Here is a 24,324-nt window from a genome sequence, read left to right as displayed (position 1 = left end):
ATCTTCTACTGTGGGAATTTAAATCTAGGTTTTTTTTTTTTCTCCTCTCTTGTGAATAATAAGACTACTTGTCTACTACTACTTTTGTAATAACCAACTATATGTTTAAACTCCATTAGGATGATCCTAATGTTTTTCTTCTGTTTTATGGGTTTTTTTCCTTTTGTGCCCTAAATTCTGTAACATGCATTTATTCTGGCCACTCTCTAGACTCCTTTCTATCCCCCTCTATGAGTCTTGCTATAAAGTATTCTATTTTATAGAATCTGTACACAAATTCTAATAAATGACCAGTCTAATGCAAAGATAGTAGGTGGCATCATGCTTTAGAAAGCGGAAGGACACTGACGTTATATAGGTCAGGACTTAAACCTGAGTCTGGCCACTTTCTTGTCATGTGACTTGAGAAAGTTCTGAGTCTCCAGGCGATGCAGATTCCTACTTCAGAGGGATTCTGTGAAGGTTAAGATTAACGTGTAGCACCTAGCAAGATGCCTGGCTTATAGAAAGTGCTCCATGAATGTTAGTTTTCCTTTCTTCTGTTTTTTTTAAGTCATGTTTCAAGAACAGAACTGGTTAGAAAAATCATTCTTATTGTAGCCATTCTTAATACATCATAGGGGTTCTGCACCAAGTTTACTATTTAAATTGTAATACATCCCTAAATATAAGGTGCATGTCCATTAACTTAAGCTTACATTGTCACGATGATGACTATGCTTTTAAATTTATTGCTGTTTTGCCACCATGTGGTCTAATTGTTAGTTTAACTCCAATACAGTGGAAAACTTTACTAACTCTGCTGCTGTACTACCCCTCTGCTCCATTATCCTAGGCTCCATTAGGCGTTCAGTCAGTTGCCCTCGGTCCATCTCTTCTCAATCACCTTCCAGCGCAGACAGCCGCCCCTTTTCTGCTCAACAAATGACACCAGCATCCCGGCCAACTTCAGGGTCTCGGTCACATTCTTTAAACCGTGCCTCCTCCTACATGAGGCACGTGCCTCACACTAATGATGCCAGCTTTCCTAACTCTCAGATGGTAAGTCATCCATTCGGTCCCCTGAGATCACAGGAAGCACTACACTCAGGATTTAGGTGGCAAAGGGACCGGCTGGGATTAAGACAGATTGAATTCCGGATCCTTACTACAATTCAGCTCATGGTCTAGTGGAATTTGGGTTTTTCATCTCTCTTAACCTATAACTTAAAAAGCAGACTCCCCTATTTCATAGAATTGGGGATGGACACTGAGAATGGCATTTTATTTTCCATTTGCTAATGGTGTTGGATAATTTTGTTGAATTTCACCTGTGCAAGTATATAGTTTTGCAGTGTACTGTGCAGTACAGCTGTAAATTTGGGGGAATTTGTTGGAGGGTAAATTTTCCTTAATGGACTTCTGATTAACAGGTTGGAAACCAAACCATTGATAAATTATCCTTTGAGCACTGAAGTATTAATATCATTAATAATGTTTTCTTGATATTTAAAGTAACATATAGCATTCTCTCCTTAGCATGAATCCCAGAGATTTGTGTTGAAGAAGTCAGCGAATTTATTTTGCAACCATTCTTACTTGTGGATGCTCAAATAGATATCTCCTTGTACCTACACATAGGCCAGGAACTTATTTAATTTGTTTATTTAATGTGGATCGTGTTCCCAAAGAGAAGAGTTTAGAAAATATAAATGAATGAATTTTACTTGGTAATAATCAATAATTATTTTCTCTAATCAAGAATTGCCTATGGTATATGTAACAAATGAACTGACCAGGAGATCTTTTTAAAACACTTATATTTTTATTTTATTTTGAGCTACATAAACTATAACTCTGTGGAAGTGCCAAAGACACTCTTGGGAAATCATATCCATTTAATCCTAAGAATAAATGTAAAAGAAATTATTTTCTTTTTCACTGTTTTTTTTTTAAATTAAAAGTGCATCATTTTTACCTAGAAATATCTTTCAGATTATAGTGGCACAATGAAATAAGACCCCCTCCAAATATCTGTATTCTTTCAAATTTAAGAGTGAGTCTTTGCGGCAACTGAGAACAAAGGAACAAGAAGACGATCTAACAAGTCAGACCTTATTTGTCCTCAAGGACATGAAGATCCGGTTTCCAGGAAAATCAGATGCAGAATCATTACTTCTGATAGAAGATGTGAGTATTTGACATATACAAAATTTCAAGGAGCTCACTTTTTTTGTTATTCTTAAAATATTAAAATTTATTTCCTGATGGTGTTATTTTCAATGACATGGTAAGCTTAACTGATGTTCTTTTCAACCTCAACAAACTTTAGAAAATACAGGGGTTATTTTAATTATTATGATCCATGAGCAGTGAGATCATGTAATCAGTAATGCAAAATATTTTTTAGTGTCTAGTCCTATTTTAATGATGCAATTGTTTCATCAAGCGAGAATAATTACTGTTAAATAATTACTGCTCTTAAAGATGAAAGAAATATCAACGTTAAGCCTCCTTCTGTAAAGATTTAGAAGGATCTGACATGGAATGAGTTGTAATGAAAAAAAATAGAGCCCTGGGTATAAAATATTAAGAATATTTGAATGTGACACTGTGAATGGTTTTTATCAAATTGTGAAATGGCTTATATTGGGTGTGTTTTTCTTGTTATAAACACATTTGCACCACCCAGTGGAACATTCTAAAATGACACAGTCCTAAAAATTCACATTAAAGTCAATGACTTATTCCTATTTTAGAAAGAAGGTCAAGTTATTCAGATATTTCAGGTGAAAGAGCATTCCTTCAAAGATTGGTTTCCTTTAGAAACATCAGTCTCAAATTGACATTCCTAGGTAATCCCTCAGTAACAGAAGATTGTTTTCTGGTTTCCCTGTTTTGTTTAGTTTTGGTTGGGATTTTGGTTTTTGGTTTTTGGTTTGTAGTTTTTGGGGTGTTTTTGTTTTTGTTTTTTTGGGAGTTTTTTTTTGGTTTGTTTTTGTTGTTGCTGTTTTTGTTCCAGAGGAGAAGGCACCATCTAGTGGCCAGTTGGAAGATAAGACCCAGGATGATGCACTTGGTGCTTTCACATTTTATCATTACTTTAGACCTAGCTGAAGCAACTGTCTTTCTGAAACAAAACAAACAACCCCTCCCCAACAAATAATAATAAAAATTTAACTTTCTTAATTTAAAAAATTAATAGTGACAATTTCTATTTTGTAATCATGACATAATTATAAGCAAAATCCCCAAATATTATAGATTATTTTGTTATATGAATATTTAAAAAACTGAAAATGGCATCTTACTTACAAACAAGCTGATATTTGTTACATCAAGGAAAAAGGAGAAAAAACAAACACTAGTTATAAAGCATTCTGTAGGTGTGTTTTTATTTGCATATTACCTTAAGTTCTCTTCTAGGTAAAGACAAAAATTTTGTACCATTTTACTCATATTTCTTAGAGATATTAGTTATACACCAACCTTTTAAATCAGGTAGAAGAAAAATTAGATAGGCAGAGAGTAGAACTAATATTTGTGTCTGATGTGATTGTTTTATAAAGACTATCGGCTTACCTAATTAATAAAATATAGTGGATAATTATATAAGACATTAGATTGTTTACTATATATTTACTATATGCAGAACATATTTTAATTTGTTTGCTACTGAATATATATTGCGGAGTATATATACAGAATTTTTGCAGATTTTTACTAGTGAAAACCCAATAAAAACAAAACAAATGAATAATAGAATCCTAATTACATATAAGTTACCTTCTGATGTATTGTTCAATAATCTGTTATTATATAGGGTGATGTGGTAAATATAGCTCTTGGAATTAAAATGGAAAATCTGTGTTTTGGGCTTCTTCCTAGTCCTATGTACCTGAAGACATTTGACTTCCATTTATTAGAGACTGTGTACTTTTTGTAGCAAGAAGAGGAAACTTTGGATTCTGATGGTTTCTTTACTTTAACTTAGAAATCTTTGCACATGTCTTTATGAAAGTAGACATTCTTTATTTCAAGTAATGTTACAGTGCTTCTGTTTCACAAATTAATTAGTAAAATTCATTTCAATTCATTCATTTACTCTTCGTTACTTTTGAGGAAAATTTTAAACTAAATTTCTTAATGTTTCTCCCCCAAAACAGATCATTGATAACTGGAAATATCATAAAACAAAAGTGGCTTCATATTGGCTTATAAAATTGGACTCTGTAAAACAACGGAAAGTGAGTAGTGCCAAAAAAATAGATTTGCCCTTTGGGGTTATGTATTAAGATCATTAAATCATATTCATAATCAAACTATGTTCATGTTCATTTATTTACTCACTTCTTTACCAAATATTTATTACACAGCTACTGTGTTTCAGGTACTGTTCTAGGTTTTAAGGATAAACAAAATGAATTTAAGAAAAGCCCCATCATCTCATAGATCTTATATTTTAGTTAAGGTGTTTGATAATAAACAATGTGTAATAGAATGTAGGGTAGTTTTAAGTTCCATGAAGAAAAATAAGTGATGGTGAAAAACAGCTAGAAGGTAACTTTAGAGCAGAGACATAAATGGGCTAGTGCTGTGCAGATACCTGCAAGTACGAGGTATCAGGAGGAGGGAAGAGCAGTTACCAAGGCCCTGAGTCACAAGTCAGCTGGATGTGCGCACGAGGCACAGAAGGCATCATTTCGTTCCCTTTTGATAGGATAGTTGGCCTGTGGCAGTGAAGAGTGAAGTGGTAGTGAACACTGAAGCGGGATGCGTGGGCCGGGTCAGATCACAGCTTCAGAGGCTGTATGAACACCGTGGCTTTTATTCCAAGTGATGGGAGGTCACTGGAAAATTTTGAGCAGAAGAGTTACATAGTCTGGTTTATAGTTTATAAGGATCGTGAGAGCTTAGAGAATAGAAGTGGGGGAGAGGGAATGTGGCAGCATAGAAGCAGAGACCAACTAGAAGGTATTTAGAGTGATGGAGGCAAGAGCTAATGGTTGATTGGCTGGGGGGAGTAACTGAATGGGCGGATGCTGTTGAAGAGCAGGGGTTTCCTGCTATTATTACTGTTGTTTCATTTCACTTTGATTTTGGTTTTGGATGTACTAAGGCTGATATATTGATTAGGCATCCAGTTGAAGGTATTGACTGTGTAGTTGTATATATGAGTTTTTGAGTTCAGGGTTAAGGCTGTGTATGGAGATACAAAATTTAGGGGTCAACCAGGATAGTTAAACTGGTAGGACTAGATGAGATTACCTCCAGAGTGAGTGTGGTCAGGAAAGAGAAGAGTTTTAGGAGCTGAGCCCTTCGCCACATCTCCCTGTAGAAACCAGAGACAGGTGTGTGTGTGTGTGTGTGTGTGTGTGTGTGTGTTGGGGGAATGGAGTTAACTTAAGGGGAGCAAGAAGGAACAGCCTGTGTGGCATGAAAAACCATGAGAACTGGGTGTCCCTGAAGCCAAGCTAGGAAATTATTTTAAGGACAGAGTGATCAGCTGAGTCGGGTGTGGCTGATCGGGGCTGTATGGTGAGCAGGAAGACCTGACTGCTGTTTTTGGCAATAAGAAGTTAGCAATTACCTCATCATAACAATTAGGGGAATGGTAGGGAGTACACTTGAGTGGAGTTAGCTTCAAGGGATGAAAGGCACAGAGGGAAAAAAACACAGCACAGGCCTTTTTTCAAGGAGTTTTGCTGTAGAGAGGATAGGGAAAATATGGTAGCTGGAGAGCGATGTGGGTTAATGACAAGGTTTTGTTTTGTTTTGTTTTTAAAGATGAAGATATTTGCAGTTGTTTGTGTGCTGATGAAAATGATGTAGAAGACAGGAATGGCACAGAAAATAGAGGTGATAGAAAATCCTTGTGTAAGTAAGCTGGGATGGTTTGTCCTAACCAGGAGCATTTGTTCTAGTAGGAGAAGGCAGAGTCTGGTATCATGGAGGGAAGATGTAAAGGTTTTCTTCTGCCGGGGAGGGGTTTTAGAGATTGAAGGAGATAGTCAAATGTATGTGATGGTTATCTTGGACAGTAGGAGAGGGGGGTGGCCAGCAAGCCTGCCTAGTCCATCAAATGCACTGCAATATTATTTGTGGGGAGGTATATTACATTAGTAGCTTTAATGAAGTTTTATTCCTTCGGGAATGCAAGCTGTCATTTCCTCTTCCAAGATTTATTGCTAATAAGCTGAAAGTTGACACTGATCAAGTGATGACTTTTAAATTATATACTTTCATTTGAGTGAACTGAATTCACAGTTTAGCATGAACACATTGAACAAATAATTACTTGGTGTTCTGACACGTGCCAAATACTGGGCTGCTGTTAAGGAAGCAATAGCAAAGCTGGTACAGAGGTAGACTGAAAACATGTTATAAGCCCTGAATACGTTTGCCAAGTCACTGACTGTGGCCTTGATTGATTAAAATAAGGACTTCTTACTAGAATTGGAACCCTAAATTTCCTCAAGTCCATATACCTTTTGTAATCTATAAGATGGAAGACTGTAGGTTAACTTGCTAATTAAAATGAAAAACTCCAGAAGCAGATGAAAGAATTTATTATTTAAAAGCAGTAGAGAAAAGATAATTACCCCCTCCCAATGATACTAAAGCAATTGGCTACCTATTTGTAAGAAAATTAGGTTGGAGCCTTATCTCTCACCATATGCAAAAATACATTCTAAATAGATTATAGCTTTATTTGTAAAAAGAGAAACTATCAAAAGCTTAAAAGAAAAGGGTATGTTTGTAACCTTACAATGGGGGAACCACTTCTTAAGAAAGACCTCAAACACAGAAAACTTAAAGAAAATATTGATAGCTTTGATTACATGAAAACTTTGAAACAAATTAAAAAGCAGAAGCTGTGAGGAGAATGGGGTGAGGGATATTGAGGAAGATAGATATTTGCAGCACATAAAACCCAAAGTAACACCAATAAAACAAAACCTCCTACAAATCAACCAGCAAAAGACAAACTACCCTATAAATATTAATAAATAAAATGGCAACGTACATAAAAAGGCCATGAAAAGACAATTTATGGATCTTCAAATAGCCAATTAACATATAAATAGATACTTGGCCTCACTAATGATGAAGGAAAAGCAAGTAAAAACCATCATATTGGCAAAAATTAATAAGACAGATAATATCAGTGATGGAAATAGTATGCATAAAAGAGCCCCTGCTATACTATTAGAGGGAGAATAATACACTGGTACAACAGGAACAGTGATACGCAGTATCTATTAAAATTACAAATGTTCATAACCTTATGACTCAGCAAAACTGCTTTCAGTGTTCTATCCTACAGAATAATTGTGTGAGTATAGCAAAGATTGACATACATGAGCAGGCATTGCCATGGTATTTGTGAAAGTAAAACATTTGAAGCAGCCTAAATGTCTTATCAGTAGATTTATGTTTAAATAAATTATAGTGCATTCACACTATTTAATTGCATTACATTGAATATGCTGCTGAAATCATAGATCTTAACCTAAGAGGTAGAACAGGATCATGACTTACAACATATGAAACATACATACATTAGTAAAATTAGCCAAACTTTACTAATTATGACTGAAGGATACAGTCCGTAAGCCCAGGAGGCCATGAGCCCATCAGCTCTCAGGTGTCCCTTTTCAAATGCCCAGAGGCATTCTGGGTTCAGGGTGATAAGTGCCAACTGTGTATGGATCACCTTAGTACAGAGGGAGACTTCCAGATTTGCGTGGCCTTCATTTTCCTTCTCCATGAGTCACCCATGTAGTCTTTGTGACTAATTTCCATTCTCTAGCCAGCTGAGATGAAAAGGTGGATTGACTATGTTGTCTGATAGAACTCTCTGCAAAAATGGCAATATTCTTTATTCGTGATGTCCAGTACAGTGGTCACTAGATACATGTAGCCATTGATTGAGCATTTGAAATGTGGCTATTGTGATTGAAAAATTAAACTTTTAATTTTAATTAATTTAAATTTAAAGACCCAAATGTGTCTAGAGTCTACTGTAGTTGATAGAAATTTCTCATTTATCTCTTTGCTAGAAAATTTTATTAGAGGGTTTGCAAGAATGTCCAGTAAGGTCATCATTGTCATGGGCATCTCAAAAAAGCGATGCCTCTGTCAACTTGTTCCCTTTTGTATACCAGCCAAAAAGGATATCGAAATAGCAAATTAAATGAACACATCATGTTGTACAATAATATATATTGTCCCATTTTAAATGACTTATGTGCATGTACTATTTTAAACTATTTTATTAAAATACTATTTTATTAAATACTACTTATTAAAATAAGTATTTTATTTTATATATACTTATATTTTACAAATATAATTTATTTTATACATATTTATAGATAAAATTTTATATATAAAATAAACTATTTTATTAAAAAATTAAAAATGACTTATGTGTATGTACTTCAAAGTTTTTTTCTTTTAAAAAATTTTTACAAATCAGGTACCAAGTTGTTAAGATGATGTTTTTCTCAAGGGTAGGTAGAGGTACTGAACCAGGGGAACGAAAGCGGTGACATTTGGTGTCATTATCGTTTTTGTGTATTTCTCCTTATTTTTTTCAAGCTAAAATAATCTTTTTAAAAATGACAGAATGACAGGGAGACACAGGCATTCCTCTGAGGGCTGTCTGGACTACCCTGTCCCCCGCAATCAGATACTAACTTTCTTTATTCTAAGTCCTTAAGGCACTTTTACTTATTTGTACTTACACGATCTGCCTTGAGAGGTTTTTGTACTGATTTTTTTCCACTTCTCTAAAAGCCAGGGGCTTGTCTTACTTTGTAGTCACCTGCAGGAGGATTTCTATAAACACTTATTAGGTTGATTCAGTTCTAGACTCTTAGGAACTCTGTCAATGGCAGGCTAGCTTCTTTCTGCTTCCGTTTTTCTTCACTAGTGATGTGTGTTTATTTGAACAGCATCAGCAAATTAAGACACTGTTATTCTGCTTTTTAAATGTGGTTTGAGGAGGTCTGATAAACATGGTGTGGGATGATCAGATGATGTGTGTGCACAGTAATATTTGTGAATTGGAAGAAACTGTTTCATGTTTTAGGATTGTTATGCTCAATTTGGTTTATAAATTTTGAGTGAAATTAAACAGTTGCTTATAAATTTACTTGCAAGTACTTTTGCCTGTATCTGCTTCTCCCTTACTGATTTACTCTATGAGTATTTGGAAGGAGTTACGGTTGTGTAATCCTTTCCTCCGCATCTCCATCTCTGTGTTTATCCAAACTGTTCTGTTACAGAAGTGGAGAAAGCATCAGTGTGGGGGACATGGTGTTTAGTACAATGTATATACCTAGTTACCTTTTCTTTGAGCCCTTTTGTTGGTACTTTCAGCATAAACCAAAAGTACTATTTATCTTCCATCCTTGTAAAAAGTAGTAAGACATCCCATCTTCAAAACAAATCTTGTTAAAGTCCCATAGTTTAGACTACCTAAGCAATTATAGTAAAACTTCTACATAGGTAATTTAATAGACGGTTCTATTTTTGGCAGAAGGATTTGTAGCTTGAATTTTGACTCTAAGCAGTCAGGGCTGATTTTAATAGAGCAAATTCATCCTGTCAAGTTGACCACTTTCATGGATGCCCTGAAAGATGGTTCAGGAATGGTAGGCTAGGCTGTGATGAGAAAGGGAAAGCCCAGAATTTACACACTTGCAACCCATTTGTGGCAATTCTCTTGCTGTGGTCATGATCACTATGTTTCCCTTTCTTCCCTCAAACATTTTATTCTTTAAGACCCTTTTCTAAAACAGACTGTAAGTGCTCAGATACATGGTAGAAGGTGAGACACTCCTAGGAAAAGAAACAGAAGGTAGCTTTCAGTAGCATTCATACTGTGATGGCATTTCTCCTCCTACTTAAGCAAGGGTCATTGAAGAGCTCTCACCCATGAGTAATTACTTGAATAATAAGGAAATGAATTTCTGGAAAACTTTTCCTTTCTGTAAAATTAGCCCTGCCAAGTTTATAGGTTCTTTCACCCGTGCTCACAAAAGGAAGCATAACAAATACACTCATCATGAATACAAATCATTAGGCCAGCCAGTAGTATAGAGGTCTTGAGCTCTGACATAAAGAGAGAGTTTTTAATTGGGATTTTTAAAAAACATTTTGTTCACTTAATCAGTAGCATTAGAATGAATTAAGTGAAATACTTAAAATTTAGCTTAGATAAGTATCGAAATGGTGAAAATAATCATTGAGACAAAGTTAAATATGTTTGTCTGATATCCTTATATATATGTATATATAAAATGTTATTTATCAAATTTTTTTCCTCTACCTCTTCCCAATCTTGTTTATTTCCGATGAAATGAGAGGTAAAGTGGGATCAGAGAATGAGTGACTGAAATATTTTTTTCTTGTGACATGAGAGCCAGTATAATAATGAGTTGAAAAGTGCATTGAAAAAGATTTTAAAAGCTAAAAATGTTATATGTTAATATTACATAGTGGAAAGAGGTACTAGGCTTGAAGTCACATCGATTTGGGTTCACTACTGCCTCTGCCCTTTACTCGGGGCAGGTGACTTCTCAGAACTTCTCTGAGATTTGTAACATTAAGTATTGGAGGGTTCTTGTGATGTGACACTTCATAGGGAGGGTGCTATGGCCTTGGAGGGTATGAAATGCAGGCTGATGTAGAGTATGTAGAAATGAGGTGTAAAAAATTGTCTGCTGGGTTGTAATATATATTAGCCATTTATTTGCCTATCTGTTTGAAACCTGTGCTATTGCTTACTATAAAGCCAAAACACTGCATCCAAGAGAACAAAAAGAAACCTAGAGTGTGGGTCACCGTAGTATGTAGAATTAGATATTATAAAAAATTACCTGTTTAGAAGACCAGAGATTTAACTACTTTACATTTAGATGTGGGTTAATCAGATCTATCCTTCTTAGGGTTGGGATGAGAGTAATCATTGGAAGCTGTGTCAGCTTGGTCTCCTGGGGAGCAGAGATAAGATAGAATTGGAAGTGAAAGAGATTTATAAGAGAAAACACCTCCAAAAAATAAAACAGACAGTTCAAGTAGGTGGGAAGAACCTTCAGATTGCTATTTGCACCTGACAGTGGTGAAGGGAGCTCAGGAGGGTTGGGGAAGAAAAACCTAAACTAGTGAAGTTCTCTGATGGGGAGCCAGAACAAAGGTTGCCTGTAGAGGAACCTTGCTAGATGAAAATGGCCCCTCTATGGTTCTCCCATCCATACTCAATCCTTTGGCTGGGAGCAGAGGAGAGCATAAGCTTGAATGTGGCAGTGTCTCCTGAATGGGGAAGCTGTCAGTTAACTGCGCTTTTGAAAGCAGGGTGAGTCCAATGGCATCCCACAAAGGCTGTATGTAATATGATTTAAGTTGACAAACACTTATTGGTTGCCATTTTGTATAAGAACTATGCTAAGCACATTGGAGATCTGGGGAGTTGTTCACTCATTCATTTAGTTACTTGCTCATTCTGACATGCATTCAACAATATTGATTGGGGGACCACCATGTCCCAAGCACTATTCTAGGTGAAGAATGCCTAAAACTCTCATTGAAATCTTTTTTTCTATTTATGGGCCATTGTTGAAATAAGTATCTCCCTTTTTCTTTTCCAGAATCAAAGCATTTGCTGGCTGCTCATTAAAATGTTATAAAACTCTAAGATTAGAACCCACAAACACAAACTCTTTCACGTGCCTTATTTCAGATTTTCCTTAATGGATGTAAACTTTAAAGGTCAAGGATGAGGGAATTAAATACTGAAAGGAATCCTCACCAGGTGAAAATGGAAACAGCTAATCTTATTTAACATCATGTTGCGGTAACTCCACACAGTTGCATAATTTAGCTTTCTGCCAAGAATGCAGCTTAAAAATTATATTTTTTATATAATTTATAAGGAATATATGTTAAGTATGAAAATATTGCAGTGTTGGTGCGCTGTGAAGAATGCCAGATTTGCTGAAAAGCTTATTCTCTGATGTGATATCTAGGCATAAACTAAGATTGGAGGATGAAGAGAAATATATAGTGATAGTAAGCTTATACTACATTTGCATTTATGCGGGGGTTCTAAAAGAGCTTTGTTGATCAAGTGTTTCTTCTCTAAATAGCAATTTCTTTTTAATACCCAGTGTAGTTGCTTCTGCATGCATTTTGATGTTATTATTTTCCATCTCTTTTTCATTTGGGCTGACATCGATGCTGTACAGAGTGTTTCATTTTGCATCAGCAGAAATGCCTTTACCCTATAGCCATGGCTACTGCATGCACCATTAGTACAGCATGTAGTGATTTTAATGTTATTTCTAAACCTCCCTCACCTCATGCCATTATTTTAATTTAGAACCAACTGTTCAGCCAAATGGGGCAGTTTGTCACTCAACATCTGTATGTTCTTGTAAAATATGAATCTGTGTACTTCATGCCTTCAAATGTGCTATATTTCATATTGAAAAGACAAATCTTTCCATTTTATTAATGTTTTCATTGAATGAATCTCCCATTTATTTTTTCCCTTGGAGAGCTTAATGTTGGATCAGGATGCTTTTAAAAGTCACAATGTCAGGAAAGGATACCTGTATTCTACAACTTAGCTTCACTTGAGTCCACAGATAAACACAAAGGGCACCTTGCTGGCCATTTGTTTTCATGTTTTGCAAATTAGTCATCTTCTATCCTTTTTGTTCTAACCCCAAAGCACCCAGTTATCCAAAATAGCATTACACATGAGCTAGCATTAGTTTACCTCTTTCCAGTCTGATTTCTTGCCTGTCTGCTCTCTGTATTGCTAAAATTATTCAGTGGATGTTTTGCTAAAGGTGCAGTTAGTGTCTTCCCATCTGTATAGCCTTTTAAGCAGATTAGACCCTTTGCCCTGGCCCTGATGGAGAGGGTGCCTGGGCAGTCTTCTCTGTACACTATGACACCACCCATTTTCCCAAGTGTTACTTGACTAGAGGCAAATCTGAATCCAAGAAGTGACAATTTGATTCTTTTCTAGGATTTGTTGTTGACACCTGGTTAGATTGAAGTAATTGTGGAGTAATTTTGAGTTGCTGGGTAGTGCTTAGGAGGAAAGATCTCTCTAAACTGCTGTGCAATCTTGGCAAAATTACTTATCTGCTCCATTCCTGAGCGTTCTCATCTATAAAATGAGACCCCAAAATGTCCTCAAAAAAAAATTTTTTTTTCATAACCATTAGGCAACACAACCTAACTTACCTGAATTCCATTGGCGACAATGACCTGACAGGAAGTTATGTATTATTTTTGTCTTGTCTCCTGGTTTGCATGTTCACGTATTTTCCTGCAGCAATAGTAATGTGTATGATTATGGAATCTAGCCTCAAGATGTTTTGAAAAGTGACCGTGGACCAATTTGTGTCTACCTTATGTTTTTGTTTTGAGGACTAAATGAATTGCTATACGTAAAAGTGTTAAAAACAATCCCTGGTCCACAGCAAGGTCCATAGTAAGCCCTCAGTAAGTGTTAGCTTTGATTTTTACCTTGTCTGCATAGATTTCACTTTGCTTCGAAGAATAGTTTCACTAAGATAAACACCTGCTGAGCCTAGGGGATGTGGTAAGTTTTTTGTTTTGTTTTTTTTTGTTTTTTTGTTTTTTTGTTTTTTTACCCCAAGATGAGCATAATGCTTCTCTTAAGTGGATAATGGTCTATATTAATTAAACAGGAAATTAAAATTAAGCAAGCTAATTATTAATAGGGGAAGAATGGGGGATGAAGGGGTCATAGGTCAGTGGCAGGTAAAGGTCTCCCTGTATACATTCACCAGGTGAATAGGTGAGGGGAGACTGTCCCAAGCAGAGGCAGGAGTGTATGTGAATGCTCAGAGTGGAGATGAGGGAGTCAGGTTCTTGTGCTCTTGGTTTGCATGCCCACGTGCCCTCCAAATTAATGGGTCTCTCTAACCCATTCCTTTCTCCAGAACCAGGTGCCTCCTTTAAAACTGAAGGCAAAGAGAAGCAAAGGAGAATATATGTTCCCCATAACTGGCTCAGGAGAAACAGGGGCAAGTTCCTGGGTTGCCTAGATCATACTAGTCTCATGATTCTGAGAAACCACTCAGCAGAGATGCTCATGTTGCAACAGGCCGAGAATATTTTATTCATCTCTCCATGTTGGAGGAAATACCAGGAATAGAGCAGAAACATTCTTCACCTCTAACTCCCTGGCCACTTTCAGAAGTTGCTTTTTGTCATGTGTGTGTGAGAACATTAGACCATCATGGTTTTAAAATATCCTCTAAAGTGAGAATAAAGCACGTACAGAGTAGTGGCCAAGAGGTGTCCACGAAGCAATGTACTAGTATGGTGCTTCGTATAGAGCAGGCAGGCCATCCATGTTAGCCACCCTTCTTTTTGGTTCTTATGCATCACATGTATTTTACCATAAAATGTATTCAAAAAGAAATAAGTAATCTATAACCTCAAAGCTATAAAGTTGAATAATTATTTAATAATAGAGTATGAAAGGGACACCTGGGTGGCTCAGTCCTTTGAGTGGCAGACTCTTGATTTTGGCTCAGGTCATGAAATGGAGCCCTTGGGGCTCTGCTGTGAGGGGGGAGTCTGCTCTTCTCCTTCTCCCTCTGTCCTTTTCCCCTCGGTAAAATAAATTAACAAATCTTAAAAAAATAGTAGAATATGAAATTAATGTAAATATGGCTACTTTTAAAATTTTTTTCCTGCATTACAACTTTTGGCCTGTTATTACTCACGTAGAAAGTAGGAAGGAGGGGCGCCTGGGTGGCTCAGTGGGTTAAGCCGCTGCCTTCGGCTCAGGTCATGATCTCAGGGTTCTGGGATCGAGCCCCGCATTGGGCTCTCTGCTCAGCGGGGAGCCTACTTCTTCCTCTCTCTCTCTGCCTGCCTCTCTCTGCCTACTTGTGATTTCTGTATGTCAAATAAAAAAAAATAAAATCTTTAAAAAAAAATCTTTAAAGAAAGTAGGAAGGAAAATAGAGAAATGACTTAAATGTATCATTTACTGCTAGTGTGGACACTTCTACATCAGTCATGGGTACTGCTTTCCACCTTAAGAAAATATAGAGTTAAACTAATAGATTAAATGAAAATTGTAAAAAATATAAAGGTATGCATTCATGCCCAATGGACATAGCAGTATTCTTGTGAGTAATTCATAGTAAAGTTTAAAAAATAAATCCTTCTTAAACTTTGTTATCTGTAGTAACAAGCTTTTCCCAAGCGACTTTATTGCACATCGCATTCTCTCTCCTTATTCTCCGCCCCCTCATCTGACATGCCCATGACCTGCTGTGGGGGTTGTAGCACTGTTCCCACTTCATGGGGAAGGAAGCGGGAACGGGAAGGGAAAGCCTGAGGCTGCTCACGCCGTTCCTCATGAGAAGCTGAAGTTGACATTCTTCTCAAAATAAAATATTTTGAAAACTTTTTACTGAATTGACTTGACGAATGTTTATTCTAAATGTGCCTTATCAGAAATAAGGAGTATCACTTTTTAAACTGTGGCTGTTTTAAAGAGAGACAAATTAAATAATTCTTTCATCTGCTTCCAATTCTTTATACATTTGTGCCAATTAACAGAAGAGAAATCCATCCTCCTTTAGCCCTTACATTTGCAAGCTTCTTACTCTCCTCATGACTCACATATTTATAGGCAGTTCCTTCAATCAGATACTTAAAACAAGAAGCAAACACCTGGGGTGCCTGGCTCAGTCAGTAGAGCATGCAACTTTCAGGGCTGTGAGTTCAAGCCCCATGTTGGATGTAGAGATTACTTAAAAAAAAAGTGAAAATCTACTTTGGTGAACTGAAATTCGAACAACTATATTTGTTGGTGCTTTTATTAAAAAAGAGTTTTCATTGGAAATACTTGCATTGTAAAAATATTAAATACACGTGAATTAGACAAAGTCACTTTTTGGGTTTATGATTCTTTTTTAGACCCTCTAGGATTTCAGTTGTTCAGAATTAGATTAGTCATAGTCCTCTCATTATTGGCAAGTCTTTGGCCTGCTTTCATTTAGTGTTTTTAAGGTTAGTTTTATCATTTGTGACCCCAACATCCAAAACAAAAGCTATCTTCTGGCAATGACCGATTATTATCTTCTTATCCTATTATTATCTTTATTCATCTAACCAAATGGGTCTCGTCTATCTCCCTGGACACCCTCCCTGTGTCTCAGGTAGCTATTTTCTTAAATTCAGGATTCACTAGTCCTTTCTTTCTTTATAAATTCTTATTATGTCTATGTTTATTCTCCATATGGAATTTAAATTTAGTTGTTTTTACTTCTATTAAAATACTATATATACTATAATCTCTGGTTTGCATTTTTAAAAGTTTAATATTATGTTACTAGGATATAATCTATAATTTCAGGTTTGCATTTTTAAAAAGTCTAATATTATGTTACTAGGATATTCTGTGTTTTGTGCATTGTATTTCATTCATCTTGATTACTATATAATAGTTCAAGGTAATGAGTGTACCAGTGTATTTGTTCACTCTCCCACTGAAGGACAATTGGGTTCTTCCCAGGTGTTTGCAATTATGAACAGCTGTTAGAACATTCTTGTACATGAGTCTTGTTTTTAACCCCCGAGAGAGTTTCTCTTAGGAATAAAATTGCTGGGTTATAGGGTATATGAATTTTTAACTTTGGGAGATAATGCCAAGCTATTTTTGAGCAACTGTACCAATTGGTACTCCCACCAATAATGTCTAAGAAACCCTGAATAACCCTAGCTCTCCAACATTTGGTATTGCCAGACTTTTAATTTTTGTCTGTTAAATGGACATGAAGTGATATCTTATTATAGTTTTAATATTTATTATATATATTGGGCAAATTTATTTCCTCTTCTGTAAAACTCCAGTTCATGTTTTTTGTCCATTTTCTTCCCCCTACGTTGTGAGTGCTTGTGTTAGCAATTTGTTAGGCATTCATTATGTATTTCTGATATTAATCTTTTGTTGGAGGTATATGTTTTAAATATATTTTCCAAGTTTGTAACTTGATCTTTTATTTTCCTTAAGGTTTCTTTTGGTGTCCAGAAGTTCTTAACTTTAGTATAATCAATTTATTAATATTTTATGGTCTATAAATTTTTTATGACTTAAAGTAATCTTTTTCTAACCTAAAAATGAAAAGATATTCACCAATAGTGAGTTTTCAGTAATATATTTAATGATTTATTTTTTAAGCCTAAGGTCCTAATCCCTCTAGAGTTGATTTTTGTTAGTTGAGTGAGGATTCAACTTTACTTTCTTAGTAAAACTTGCTATTTTTCAGTCTCCATTTATTGATTTAATTTAGATTTAGTTGAGGTTTAAATTTTAAACTTAATCTCTTCTTATACCAATGGTCTGACTTGCCACCTACATCATACACTAGAGTTTCACAAATGCATGGACCCATTGCTGGGATTTTTACTCTGTGCTGTTGTTCAGTGAATGAGTATGTATAAGTGTGTGTATGAATTTGTCTTTGAATTATATATATTCATCTTTGAATTTTAGACACACACTTACATGCTTAGATTTTGAAATAACTTTGTTTTTTCCACTAGGTTTTGGACATAGTAAAAACAAGTATTCGTACAATTCTTCCACGTATCTGGAAGGTACCTGATGTTGAGGAAGTAAGTTTATATAGGATTTTCAACCGGGTTTTTAATCGCCTACTCTGGAGTCATGGCCAAGGACTGTGGAACTGTTTCTGTGATTCAGGGTAAGTTCTAAGTTACCTTTTATTATTGTTAACTTTTAACATTTTACTATTTAGTTATATAGAAAGCCCAATAAAATGGTTGAATTTCTATAATGATCTGTTAAAATATGGAATTTGTTTTTTACTGCATTTAGTTTTGTATTTGGCTATAATTTATAGCAGACTGATTTAGATGAGATCATGAATATGAACACAATACCTAACTAATTTGAATTCAGTGGAAAGAAGGTAGTCTTTAATTTTGTTTTATTTAAATTCAATTAATTTACATATAGTATGTTATTAGTTTCAGAGGTAGAGGTTAGTGATTCATTAGGTGCATGTTAACACACAGTACTCATTACATCAAGTACCCTCCTTAATGGCCATCACCCAGTTACCCCATCTCACTACCCCTATCCCCTCCAGCAAACTTCAGTTTAATTTCCCATCATTATTTTATCTCCTTCTCTGATTTCATCTTCTTTTATTTTTCCCTCCCTTCCCCTATGATCCTCTGTTTTGTTTCTTAAATTCTACATGAGTGAAATCATATGATAATTTTCTTTCTCTGATTGACTTATTTCACTTAGCATAATACTCTCTAGTTTCATCCTCATCATTGCAAATGGCAAGATTTTAGTTTTTAATGGCTGCATAATATTCCATCACATATACATACATATATATATATAAAGAATAAAGAAGAATATGTGTGTGTGTGTGTATACACACATACATACACATATGTATGTATACATATATATACCACATTTCTTTAGTCATTTACCTGTTGATTGATATCTGTGCTCTTTCCATAGTTTGGCTATTATGGACATTGCTGCTATAAACATTAAGGGTGTAGGTGCCCCTTCAGGTCACTACATTTGTATCTTTAGGATAAATCCCTAATAGTGCAATTTCTGGGTTGTTGGGTAACTCTATTTTTAACTTTTTGAGAAATCTCTATGCTGTTTTTCAGAGTCTCTGTACCTGCTTGCATGCCCACCAGCAGTGTACAAGGGGTCCCCTTTCTCCACATCTCACCATTTCTTGTTTCCTGACTTGTTCATTTTAGCCATTCAGACCATTGTGAGGTGGTATCTCATTATGGTTTTGGTTTGTATTTTCCTGATGCTGAGTGATATTGAGCATTTATTCATGTGTCTGTTGACCATCTGTCTGTCTGACATGTTTGGAGAAATGTCTGTTTGTGTCCTCTGCCCATTTCTTGACTAGATTCCTTGTTCTTTGGGTGTTGAGTTTGATAAGTTCTTTATAGATTTTGGATACCAGCCCTTTATCTGATATGTCATTTGAAAATATCTTCTCCCATTCTCTTGGTTGTCTTTTAGTTTTATTGGCTGTTTCCTTTGTTATGCAAAATATTTTTATCTTGATGAAGTCCCAATAGTTCATTTTTGCTTTGTTTCCCTTGCTTTTGGAAACCTGAAGCAAGAAGTTGCTGTGGCCAAGGTCAGAGATGTTGCTGGCCATATTCTCCTCAAGGATTTTGATGGATTCCTGTCTCACATTTAGGTCTTTCATCCATTTTGAGTTTATTTTTATGTTTGGTGTAAGAAAGTGGTCCAGTTTCATTTTCCTACAAGTGGATGTCCAATTTTCCCAGCACTGTTTGTTGAAAAGACTGTCTTTTTTCCAGCGGACATTCTTTCCTGCTTTGTCAAAGATTAGCTAACCATAGAGTTGAGGGTTCATTTCTGGGTTCTCTATTCTGTTCCTTTAATTTATGTGTCTGTTTTTATGCCAGTACCATACTATCTTGATGATTACAATTTTGTGATAGAGCTTAAAGTCCAGAATTGTGATGCCATAGCTTTGATTTTCTTCTTCAACATTTCTTTGGCTATTTGGGGCCTTTTCTGGTTCTGTACAAATTTTAGGATTATTTGTTTCAGCTCTGTGAAAAATGTTGATGGTATTTTGATATGGATTGCATTGAATGTATAGATTGCTTTATAGACATTTTCACAATATTTGTTCTTCCAATCCGTGAGCATGGACAGTTTTTCCATTTCTTTATGTCTTCCTCAGTTCTTTCATAAGTGTTCTCTAGCTTTTGGGTAACAGATCATTTATCTCTTTGGTTAGATTTATTTCTAGGTATCTTAGGGTAATTGGTGCCATTATAAATGAGATCATTTCCTTAATTTCTTTTTCTTCTGTTTCCTTGTTAGTACATAGGAATGCAACTGATTTCTGTGCATTGATTTTATGTCTTGTAACTTTGATAAATTCCTGATTAGTTCTAGCAATTTTGGGGTTGAAGTCTTTTGTGTTTCCTACGAAGATTATCATGTCATCTGTGAAGAGTGAAAGTTTGAGTTCTTTGCCAATTTGGATGCTGATTTATTTCTTTTTCTTTGATTGCTTAGGCTAGGACTTCTAGTACTATGTTGAACAACATTGGTGAAAGTGGACATCCCTCTTGGGTTCCTGACCTTAGGGGAATAGTTTTGTTTCCTATTGAGAATGATATTCGCTGTGGGCTTTTCATATATGGCTTCTATGATATTGAGGTATGTTCCCTCTATCCCTATACTGTGAAGAGTTTTAAATCAAGAAAGGAGGGGCGCCTGGGTGGCTCAGTGGGTTAAGCCGCTGCCTTCGGCTCAGGTCATGATCTCAGGGTCCTGGGATCGAGTCCCGCATCGGGCTCTCTGCTCCACAGGGAGCCTGCTTCCCTCTCTCTCTCTCTCTCTGCCTGCCTCTCCGTCTACTTGTGATTTCTCTCTGTCAAATAAATTAAAAAAAAAAAATCTAAATCAAGAAAGGATGCTGTGTTTTGTCAAATAGTTTTTCTGTCTCTATTGAGAGGATGATATGATTCTTGTCCTTTCTTTTATTAATGTAGAATATCAAATTGATTGATTTGTGAATATTGAACCATCCTTGCAGCCCAGGAATAAATCTCATTTGGTTGTGGTGAATAACCTTTTAAGGCACTGTTGCATCCTATTGACTAGTATCTTGGTGAGAATTTTGGCATCCATGTTCGTCTGGGACATTGATCTGTAATTCTCCTTTTTGGTAGGTTTTGTCTGGTTTTGGGATCAAAGTAATTCTGGCCACATAGAAGGAGTTTGGAAGTTTTCCTTCTGTTTCTGTTTTTTGAAACAGCTTCAGAAGAATACATATTAATTCTTTTAATGTTTGATAGAATTTCCTTGGGAAGCCATCCAGCTCTGGACTCTTGTTTTTTGGGAGATTTTTGATTACTGCTTCAGTTTCCTTAGTGGTTGTGGGTCTGTTCAGTTTTTCTATTTCTTCCTGGTTCAATTTTGGTAGTTCATATGTTCTAGGAATGTATCTATTTCTTCCATATTGCCCATTTGTTCACATATAGTTGATGTAATATATTTGTATAATTGTAATTCTTCGGTGTTGTGATCTTTCCTCTTTCATTTGTAATTTTACTAATTTAGATCCTTTCTCTTTTCTTTTTGTTAAGTCTGGCTAGGGGTTTATTGTTCTTATTAATTCTTTCAAAGAACTTGCTCCTAGTTTCATTGATCTGTTCTATTGTTCTTTTATTTTTTTTAAATTTTAATTGGTTTCTGCTATTTAATTGGTTTCTGCTCTAATCTTTATTATTTCTCTTCTGTTGCTGGGTTTAGCCTTTATTTGCTATGCTTTTTTATGGCTCCTTTAGTTATAAGATTAACTTGTATATTTGAGCTTTTTCTTGTTCTTGAGAAAGGCCTGTATTGCTATATACTGCCTTTCTAGGACCACCTTTGCTGCATCCTAAAGATTCTGAAATTTTTTTTTAAATTTTCATTTGCTTCCATGAATTTTTAAAAATTTTATTTAATTTTCTGGTAGATTCATTTATTCTTTAGTAGGATGCTCTTTAACCTCCATGTATTTGTGTTCCTTCCAAATTTTCTCTTGTGAATGAGTTCCAAGTTTGAAAGCATCATGATCTGAGAATATGCAGGGAATATCCTCATCTTTTAGTACCAGTTGAGACCTGATTTGTGAGCCATTCTGTGATCTATTCTGGAGAATGTTCCATGTGCACTCAAGAAGAATGTATATTCTGTTGTTTTAGGATGCAGTGTTCTGCATATATCTGTGAAGTCCAGTGTGTGTCATTCAAAGCCCTTGTTTCATTGTTGATCTTCTGCTTAGATGATCTGTCCATTGCTGTTAGTGGAGTGTTAAAGTCCCATACTACTATTGTATTACTATCAGTGTGTATCTTTAATTTTGTTATTAGTTAATTGGCTGCTCCCAAGTTAGGGGCATAAATATTTACAATTGTTAGATCTCATTGTTGGATAGACCCTTTAATTATAATATAGTGTCCCTCTTCATTTCTTATTACAGTCTTTGGTTTAAAATCTAATTTGTCTGATATAAGGATTGCTACCCTAGCTTTCTTTTGATGTCCATGAGCATGATAAATAGTTATCCCCACCCCCTTTCAATCTTTGGGTCTAAAATGAGTCTCCTGTAGACAGCCTATTGATGGGTCTTTTTTTTTTTTTTTAAATCCAATCTGATATCCATTGTCTTTCAATTGGAGCTTTTAGTCCATTTCCATCCTGAGGGATTATTGAAAGATATAAATTTTGTGCCACTGTCTTATCTTTAAAGTCACTGTTTCTATAGATTGTCTCTGTTCCTTTCTGATCTTTGTTACTTTTATACTCTCTCTTCACTCAAATGATCCCCTTTAATATTTCTTGCAGGGTTGGTTTAGTGATCACACATTCCATTCTGAATAACAATCTTGCTGGATAAAGTATTCTTGACTGCATATTTTCTCATTTAGCACCTTGTCCTTTCTGGCCTTCCAGGTCTCTGTGGATAGGTCTGTTGCCTGGCTTATGTTTCTACATTTGCAGGTTAAGGACCCTTTATCTCAAGCTGCTTTCAGGATTTTCTCTTTATCTCTGAAATTTTCAAGCCCCACTAGTATATGTTGGGGTGTTGACCTATTTGTATTGATTTTGATGGGGGTTTTCTGTGCCTCCTGGATTTGAATGCCTGTTTCCTTCCCCAGATTAGGGAAATTTTTAGCTTTAATTTGGTAAAATAAACCTGCCCTCCTCATCTTCTGGCACCCCTATTATTCAAGTATTATTGAGCTTTATGGTATCACTGATTTCTCAAATTCTCCCCTCATGATCCCGTAGTTTTTTTTTTTCTCTTTTTCTCAGCTTCATTACTCTCCATCGTTTTGTCTTCTAAATTACTGACCTTCTCTTCTGCCTCATTTACCCAGAAGTTAGAGCCTCCATTTTTTTTTTAAACTGCATTTCAGTAATAGCATTTTTAATTTTGGCCCAATTAGATTTTAGTTCTTTTATTTCTGTAGTAAGGGATTCTCTAGTGTCTTTTATGGTTTTTTTTTCAAGGGCAGCTAGTATCTTTATAGTTGTTCTGGATTTTAGTTCCAACATCTTACTTATATCCATATTGATTAAATCTGTGGCAGAATGCTACCTCTGGTACTTTCTTTTACTGTGATTTCTCCTTGTAATCATTTTGTCCAGAAAAGAAAAGTGGAAAGAAAAAGGAAAAAAAAAAAAACAAAAACAGCAATAATAATATCAACAACAACATTTTCAGGGAGTGATTTTGCCGCATGCTATGTACACTCTGCTTTTGTGTTTTGACTGCTCTTTCCCCTGGTCCTTCCTCCTTGCTTGTAGTGGGAATTGTTTGTTCCTTTAAGTAGGTATGCTTTGACTTGTTTGTGAAGTTAAACTGGGAGCTTATGTTCTTTAATCAGTAGACTTAGTATGGGGGGGGTGATTTGTGTTGGTCTTCTGAGGGAGAGGCCTTCTGTTCTCATTAACAAACTGACTTGCTCTCCTAAAGATGTTCCTGCCAGGTGAGAGAAGTGGGGTTTAGTGTAGGGAACTCCACCTCCACTAGAGGTGCTGTGTTTCTCTCTGGCATCTGACTGTGCTGGTGGGTGGGAGGAGGAACGGATGGTGTAAGAGGTAGAATATGACATCACCTCACTCTCATCTCCGGGGAGGAGGACTCCCAGAAGCTCCTGCTCAGCTGTCTGTCTTACAAAAGTGATCAATCTCCTGTGACCTGGGCCCTCGTCAGTTCCCTGTCCTAACCTGTCTGTGCCCAGGTTGTTGGTACACCTAGAGCTAGAAATTTCCTGTATTTTAACTCTGGCCAGTGGTTGGGATTCAAAACTCTAAGTTTTAAAGGGCCTAGTAATGTGCATGCTCTTTCAGTGGGGAGGCTCAGGGTGTACCCAGCACTGACCCATTCCTTAAAAGCTGTCGCACAATGGACACTCAGAGGCTAGAGTTTATTGTAATGCTCAGTGAAAAGCTGGAGCCAGGTTATCAGCCATCTGCACTCAACTTAATCCTCTACACCCCTTTGTCCCAGGAAAGCCATTGCAGAGGCTTGAATCTATTGTGCCAGATAGCAAAAAGCAGCCATCAGGTTATCCTCAATCTGTTGCAGTCTGCACTTGCTCTGTCAGTCCCAGCAAAGGGGTCGATTGGCACGCACACAGAGGTTTAAGACTATTGTAGTTCACGCCAAAAAGTTAAGAGGTTTTCTGCCCTCTGTGTGCTCCTCT

At 36.0% G+C, this 24,324-nt stretch overlaps 1 protein-coding gene across 2 annotated transcripts in view; it reads left to right on the top strand.

The window, feature by feature from the left end:
• Positions 1-24,324, top strand: part of TTLL7 (tubulin tyrosine ligase like 7) — a 152,392-nt gene that overhangs the window by 104,283 nt on the left and 23,785 nt on the right. The window contains exons 16-19 of one of the 2 annotated variants that reach the window (XM_044238571.1): positions 836-1,041; positions 2,035-2,169; positions 4,146-4,226; positions 17,599-17,759. In XM_044238571.1, coding sequence (XP_044094506.1) covers positions 836-1,041; positions 2,035-2,169; positions 4,146-4,226; positions 17,599-17,759 — 583 coding nt within the window. Of the gene's footprint in view, positions 1-835; positions 1,042-2,034; positions 2,170-4,145; positions 4,227-5,766; positions 5,967-17,598; positions 17,760-24,324 lie in introns of those variants that run through there. The other variant, XM_044238572.1, reaches the window with a different exon arrangement.

The sequence above is a fragment of the Neovison vison genome, chromosome 2 (genome assembly GCF_020171115.1).
Source record: "Neovison vison isolate M4711 chromosome 2, ASM_NN_V1, whole genome shotgun sequence".
NCBI classification, from domain to species: Eukaryota; Metazoa; Chordata; class Mammalia; order Carnivora; family Mustelidae; genus Neogale; species Neogale vison.
Note: the sequence above shows the minus strand (reverse complement) of the source record. Positions and strands in the feature narration are given on the sequence as shown.